The 8,097-nt window shown below is 42.3% G+C and overlaps 1 protein-coding gene across 1 annotated transcript in view; it reads left to right on the top strand.

Moving 5' to 3' along the window:
* Nucleotides 1–8,097, top strand: part of LOC108646195 — a 64,040-nt gene continuing 55,943 nt past the window's right edge. Inside the window, exons 1-2 of the mRNA XM_031899381.1 lie at nucleotides 1–348; nucleotides 7,074–7,346. Of these exons, the coding sequence (XP_031755241.1) occupies nucleotides 285–348; nucleotides 7,074–7,346 (337 nt within the window). The 5' untranslated portion in view covers nucleotides 1–284. The remainder of the gene's footprint in view (nucleotides 349–7,073; nucleotides 7,347–8,097) is intronic.

The raw sequence follows: 8,097 nt of genomic DNA, 5'->3' as shown, positions 1-8,097 counted from the left end.
TTTATATATAAAAGCGAAAGTGAAACCACTAAAACTGTTAGTTCTGTTATACAAAAAAGCTCAGGAAAGCTGGGTAGGATGAGGGAAGTGTATATGAATGGAGGAAATAACACAGTAGCACAGGGGTATGAATAGAAGAACAGAGCGGAAAGGGGAGGGTGACTCTGGGGATGAAAATTAAAAAGAGAAGAAATTGAGCCGTAAGCATAGAGTAAGCAAGCGCCCATGTTACCAGCAGGCCAGACCCACCATTCCTTTACTGCAGTGATTATTCACGTTGCTGAATGGCCCTGGGGATGCCCCGGCTCTCCCTTGTCACAATCTGCATGTTTGGGATCTACTGTGCAGGTAAGTGGTTTAATTTACTTTATTCTCTGAGTTTACTCTCTTCAACTTGCAATGAAGCAGCAGGAGAAAGTAAGAAGGGCAGCGCTCGGCTCCAACACCTACTGATAGCATTGCATTACTTGGGTAAGATTGCTAACTTGGGGGTTATCTTCTGGCTCACTGTTGGCAGAGTACAAATTACACTTCTGTCTCCTTCCATCAAGGATAAACCTTTATTCAATTTAGAAGAATGGTGAGTGTGCTCAGTGTGGGGCAAATACAGGGGCCGGAGTAGAATTCATTTTCATGATTCAGTAATAGTAACTCTCACAGTGACCCACTGTTGGCTGTACTACTACTTGGGCTCCAACGACAGCCATACAGTCCAACGCGACTATTCCTTTTATTATTTTATTTATTCCTACTATTCCAACTCTGACATCTTCCACTGACTGAATTGTTACACTTGTTGCATGGCTGGCTACCATCACATTTCTAAAACAAACTTGGAGTTGCCATGATGCAATTGAATAATTGTTTGTGTAAGTCCTGCCATATAACCACAACCTCCCAAGGCCTAGGGCAATCACTGTACCATTCTAGTGAGCTCCGTGCCAACATCTTTTTGCCTGTGCCAGGGTTAACCTGAGGCTGCCCTGGGCTGTGTGCAGGTACAGCAGAGTAAAACCACAACCAAACTGAACGAAGCCCAAAGAAAAAGTACTATAGGATGCCTTCCCTTCTAAAGGCCTGGAAATATCCATTGCACCCCTGGGCCAGTCAGGTTACATTCCCCTGATAGAGTCACATAGATCAACACATACTTATAACAAGGTAGAAAGGAAGCTCTCTTTTTAAACAGAACCTCTCTTCATTAAACAGCGCTTTTGGGTCATGTACTAGTAGTGCTTGTTTCATGGCCTGATCTCCCCCTCTCCTGTCCTTCGGCCATAATAAAATACTGAATTATAAACCAAACAACCTAATGTGAATGTGGCTAACGTGCTGAGGAAATGCCCCGCCTCACTGTCCTTTCCTGTTATGTATCTCTGAAATTAAAAGATAATATTGGGTCAGTATAACGTATATCTGAGATCCCACTCATTGTCCAATGTGGACAATGAAATTACCCTTTTCTAAAATACCAGACCAAATGCCTTTACATATTCTTCCCTACTGATACTAAATGTAAGGGTTACCCACTCTCAGCCCTGGGTTAGGTTGATTCCCATCATTCAATGCATGGCGAGTGTAAAACAGCAAGTGTTGAGTTAAGTGACTTGACTTAAGTTACAGAGGAAAGTTTTTTTTATACATTGTGGCAGTATTCCAGCATCACTAATTGTATAGCGTGTTGACATTCACATCAGAAATGGATGTACGTAATATAGATCCATTTAATAGTGTTCATTTCTCTCCTTTTAAGTCAGGGGCCCCATTCCGCAGGTTCTCCTCATTGGGTACATCTTTCTTCCACTGACTGAAGAATGCCTAGCTTTCTATTCTACTAGGGAAAGCTTTCTATTCTACTAGGGGAAGCTTTCTATTCTACTAGGGGAAGCTTTCTATTCTACTAGGGGAAGCTTTCTATTCTACTAGGGGTAGCTTTCTATTCTACTAGGGGAAGCTTTCTATTCTACTGGGGGAAGCTTTCTATTCTACTAGGGGAAGCTTTCTATTCTACTGGGGGAAGCTTTCTATTCTACTAGGGAAAGCTTTCTATTCTACTAGGGGAAGCTTTCTATTCTACTAGGGGAAGCTTTCTATTCTACTGGGGGAAGCTTTCTATTCTACTGGGGGAAGCTTTCTATTCTACTAGGGGAAGCTTTCTATTCTACTAGGGGAAGCTTTCTATTCTACTAGGGGAAGCTTTCTATTCTACTAGGGGAAGCTTTCTATTCTACTAGGGGAAGCTTTCTATTCTACTAGGGAAAGCTTTCTATTCTACTAGGGGAAGCTTTCTATTCTACTAGGGGAAGCTTTCTATTCTACTAGGGGAAGCTTTCTATTCTACTAGGGGAAGCTTTCTATTCTACTAGGGGAAGCTTTCTATTCTACTAGGGGAAGCTTTCTATTCTACTGGGGGAAGCTTTCTATTCTACTGGGGGAAGCTTTCTATTCTACTAGGGGAAGCTTTCTATTCTACTAGGGGAAGCTTTCTATTCTACTAGGGGAAGCTTTCTATTCTACTAGGGAAAGCTTTCTATTCTACTAGGGAGAGCTTTCTATTCTACTAGGGGAAGCTTTCTATTCTACTAGGGAGAGCTTTCTATTCTACTAGGGGGAGCTTTCTATTCTACTAGGGGAAGCTTTCTATTCTACTAGGGGAAGCTTTCTATTCTACTAGGGGAAGCTTTCTATTCTACTAGGGGAAGCTTTCTATTCTACTAGGGGGAGCTTTCTATTCTACTAGGGGAAGCTTTCTATTCTACTAGGGGAAGCTTTCTATTCTACTAGGGGAAGCTTTCTATTCTACTAGGGGAAGCTTTCTATTCTACTAGGGGAAGCTTTCTATTCTACTAGGGGAAGCTTTCTATTCTACTAGGGCAAGCTTTCTATTCTACTAGGAGAAGCTTTCTATTCTACTAGTATGTTCTCGGCCAATATTCCTCAATTTTATCATTAACTTTCTTTGTGTTACTGTATCAAACACTTTAGCAAAGTCCAAGTAGATGACATCAACTGCCATTCCAGCATCGAGGTTCCTGCTCACCTCCCCATAAAAGGCGACTAAATTAGTCTGGCAAGATCTGTTACGCATAAAACCATGCTGGCACAAACTAATAGTATTGTGAACTGCAATGTATTCAAGTACCCTATCCCTTATTACCCCTTCCAAAAGCTTTCCTACTACTGATGTCAGACTAACAGGCCTATAGTTTTCAGGCTGAGAACGGGATCCCTTTTTAAATAACGGCACCACATTAACAATTCTGCAGTCTCTCGGCACCATGCCAGACCTCAACGAATCCTGAAGAGGTTTGGCAATCACAGCGCTCAGCTCATATAATACCCTGGGATGAATCCCATCCGGCCCTGGACCTTTGTTTACCTTTACATGTTCAAGTCTCTTTTGAATTTCCTCCCGAGTGACCCATGCGTGTGTAGCTATATTAACTACTGGGTTCCCTACCATCCCGCTCTTTCTTCTCCTACAAAGCAGTTCCACTGTTACTTTTTGTATGAGCAACTAAACACCTATGGTATCAATTTACCATTGTGTTGATGACAAAATGTAAGATCTGCTAGAACCATTGCAATGTTATATTATACATATGCATCTCCATGATGTACAACTAAGGTTCTTGCTAGGAATACCTTTTGTATTGATATGTTTGATACTTTGTGCCTACACTTTGCAGATTTGATTTCACTTTCAGGGTGTTTGAAGTTCAGTTTCTTTTTTTCCTGGGGGTGGGGTTTTGTTCTGTGATGAAAGGCTGAGGATCCAGGTAAAACCTCAGTTTTGCTACAAATGGATAGACATGTAATAGATAGAGATAGTGCCTGTAGGCTGCCCATATGTTCTTTGACTCCAAACACGTGGGAACCTGACCCGGGCAGGACTTTGTAATATTAAATGCAATTTACTCAAGATTCTTACTGGAAAAATACACCCCTTTGTGCTTATTCTCAAAGCACTTGCAACAGGATCATATCTGTGCTCTGCACCCCACACCAGATTAAGGGGGCAGGAAAAATGCCTATGTTCCTTCTTCCCCACTTGCCCCTCATGAATACAGCAATGCCAAACACAGCTCCCTTTGTATTCATGGGAATGACGCAGGTCTCTGCACTGCATTTTGGAGATCAGACACCTGCAGCCATTCAGAATGGGCAGGGTGGGGTGCAAGTGTGCAAAAAACATGATAGTTTGTGCCATTTTTTACACTTTACCATGAATTTGTTAAATGAGCCCTATATTATTGTATATTTTATTGCTGTATCTTTTGGCTTGCTATAAAGGAGGAAAGGTTTATTCAGCAGGGTTGGACTGGGGGGTGCAGGGGTCCCGCCCTAGGGGCCCTGCTGGTGCATAAGTTTAATGAGCCAAGGGACGAATGGTTGCCAGGGGAGTGCTGGCAATGTTCGGGTTTGGGCCGCCAGGGCCCACTAGGTCCGGGGCCCACCGAGTTTTTTCGGGCCCAGTCCAACTCTGCCCCCCCGGTGATCGTAATATCTTATCTGATACCAAGGCTTGTGAGAAAAGCTGGACCAGCCCGGGGTACAAGCGAGGGGCCCTTCTCTTCCTGCTTCTTCTGCCTTGGGTGTGTGGGTACGCTCGAGCAGTAGAGTGAAAAGGCAAAGTTTAACAAAAAGCCGACTTTTTCACTCTACTGTACATGGATCGGCCCTTGGATTTTAACTAAAAAAGGCTGGAGGATGAGGATCACTCGCAAGTACCCCAGGCCAGTGCAGTTTTCTGCTAACAGGAGCCCCCAGTGATTGAACCTGTCCTTCTTCCATAAATATATCTTTGCTGGGAAACGTTCCGGTAATAAGAATGCTGTTTGTGTTAAAAACTGACACTATTGAGCTGTTTCTATTTGCACTCTGAGCTGTTTCTATTTGCACTCTGAGCTGCTTCTATTTGCACTCTGAGCTGCTTCTATTTGCACTCTGAGCTGTTTCTATTTGCACTCTGAGCTGTTTCTATTTGCACTCTGAGCTGTTTCTATTTGCACTCTGAGCTGTTTCTATTTGCACTCTGAGCTGCTTCTATTTGCACTCTGAGCTGCTTCTATTTGCACTCTGAGCTGTTTCTATTTGCACTCTGAGCTGTTTCTATTTGCACTCTGAGCTGCTTCTATTTGCACTCTGAGCTGTTTCTATTTGCACTCTGAGCTGTTTCTATTTGCACTCTGAGCTGCTTCTATTTGCACTCTGAGCTGTTTCTATTTGCACTCTGAGCTGCTTCTATTTGCACTCTGAGCTGTTTCTATTTGCACTCTGAGCTGTTTATATTTGCACTCTGAGCTGCTTCTATTTGCACTCTGAGCTGCTTCTATTTGCACTCTGAGCTGTTTCTATTTGCACTAATCAATGCCCTTATCCTTTCCCGCTTAGATTACTGCAATCTCCTACTAACCGGCCTCCCAGACTCCCACCTCTCTCCCCTGCAATCAATTTTAAACTCTGCTGCCAGGATCCTCCTGCTCTCTCCGAAGAGGGAACCTGTTCAGCCTCAATTAAACTCTCTTGCATGGCTGCCTATTAAGCAAAGGATAGCTTACAAAATCCTTCTACTAACATTCAAAGCCCTTCCCTCCTCTGCTCCTCACTACATTTCTTCACTGGTCTCCCTGCACGTTCCTGATGCACTCTTACATTCCAGTTTGTGCCTGTATGTTACCCAACCACTTAAATTGTAAGCTCTACGGGGCAGGGACCTCCTTCCTACTGTGTCTCATACCACATGGCAATTATATATATATACATATATGTATTTATTGTATTTATTTATTATATCACTTGTCCTCCCTGTGTGTAATTTTGTATTCTGTAAGACTGTACAGCGCTGCGTACCCTTGTGGCGCTTTATAAATAAAGTTATACATACATATACATACATACACTCTGAGCTGTTTCTATTTGCACTCTGAGCTCTTTCTATTTGCACATATAGGAGCACGTATAGGAGGACGTATAGGAGCACGTATAGGAGGACGTATAGGAGCACATATAGTAGCAAAATACCTTTGTAGCCATCACTGAAGAATGCACAGTTTTGCACCCATTTAAGCATTTTGCTAATGCAGCTGAGCCCATGAATGAGCCCTATTACCCCTGTCGCTGAAGACAAAAAAGCTCAACAATTTAGGTGGGGGCAGAATTTGGCTGGTTATTGCATTCATGCACTGTGTAAAGCAAAGGTGAAAAAAAATGAATCATTAAGGAGAAAGTTAAGTCTGCAATGTTTAGTGCTGTGTTCTAAGAACTTCTATACAGTCTTCATTTGTTTTTTGTTTTTTTGTTTAACACCCTTAGTGCGGCTTTTATTTTTATCTGCAGACAATTTACACATTTAATAACACTTACAGTCTAGTCGCACAGTCCTATTTTTGTTGCTCCAGTCACTTACCCCAAACATGTGTCAGTAATGTTATCATACATGTCAGATAATAATGGCAAAGTATTCTCAGAGTTATAGTCAGTGAAATGCCTGCTGTTATATATTATTATGTCAGAGCTCTTTCATTTCTCAAGTTTAGTTTTATTTCCATGTTTTTGTTTGGATTCTGCAATCAGCAAAGGTGCGACCCAATGTAGAAGTCACGTGGATACACGGCCAAATAGGGCTCCATTTATCTGATATACACATTATTATTACAAACATGGTGGTGATAGAAGGAGAGGGACCCATTTGATTTTTATTCAAGCACTCCCACCAATACATTTTCTATGTATATATATATATATAATCAGGTGAAAGAGGATTTCAGAGGACATATAATTGCAGTTGGGAGCACCCAGTAGGCCTGTCGGTCTGGAGAGACACAACTGAATCAATAAAATACAGTATATGCTGTTATTTGTCCATATATTTATTTTATAGAGAGGGAGAGAGAGAGCGACAGACAGAATGCAATAGTTGGCACAATCTGTCGTTAGGGCGCTGAGCCCCAGTATGGCTGACCTTTTGCTTAATAAAACCTGCTTGGTCCCTATGTTATCAAGTGGTAGAGACTCAAGAACCCAAGAAAAACATGTGTGTCACGTGACCATTCTATCTTTTCTGTTTTCAGGGGCATCGGAGGAGCCATGCTATGGGAACATCGGGGACAGAGAGGTATATGCTCCATTTGGAGACTGGACTCCGTTAAACTGCACCCACAACTGCACTCTGGCTGCATGGGAGTCACGATTAACAAAGAGGAACATAACTAAGGGACCTGGCTGGGTTTCTGTTGAAGTTGGAGTTGGAGTTACTGAAAATGAATGGGGAACATCAAACATAAGCTGCACTGTTCTATCAGGCGGAGAAGCAGTTGATAACTACGTCACAGTAATCCCTTATAGTATGTTTTGTGTGTTGTACAGTTGTGTTACCGAATAACCCAGACAAATGTTAGTACTGTTCCAGTAACCCATAGTAACCAATAACCCTATTATTATATAGTAACAGATTCATATCTAGTAACCCTTAGAAATCAACCTGCAGTTACCATCTACTAGCCAACTGCAGTCAGTGTGATGAAGGGGAACATCTGATTGATACTAGTTACTCTATAATAAGCAGTACATATAAATAGTTAAAATGATAATAATTCATGTTCATTGGGGGGCAGTGGAATTTACCTTAAGTTTTTTTTATTTATTGGGGGTCAGTGGAGTTTGTCCCTGCAAAGATTCTCTTGCATTGTCTTTTGCTTCATAAGTTACTTATATTTACTTGGCTGTTATTAAAAGCAGAATGTACTGTATAGTGATTGCCCTTTCTATTTCTACCAGTGTCCAAGGCACTTGCAACTAAGCTGAGGGGGGGCAGCACCGAACCCAAATACAGCACTGAACTGAAAATATGGCGCTAGGTGAAGGGCACAGAGGTAGTGGGTGCACAGCTGCTGTTTCCAAGTGGTAATTACATGGCACCATTACAGTCTGCGCCTGCTGCATCTGTATGCCTCCCCCCCATGAATACAGTGCTGCTGAAACAGGGAGTTGCTGTATTCACGGGACACATGCAGATCTCTGTGCTCCAATGTGCAGGACCTGGCGAAATTACACAAAAAACTCCCTGTCCTACATTTTGTCGTTTTATAAACGACA

This window comes from Xenopus tropicalis, chromosome 3 (genome assembly GCF_000004195.4).
Source record: "Xenopus tropicalis strain Nigerian chromosome 3, UCB_Xtro_10.0, whole genome shotgun sequence".
In the NCBI taxonomy this organism is placed as follows: Eukaryota; Metazoa; Chordata; class Amphibia; order Anura; family Pipidae; genus Xenopus; species Xenopus tropicalis.
This window is presented reverse-complemented; position numbering and strand designations above follow the sequence as displayed.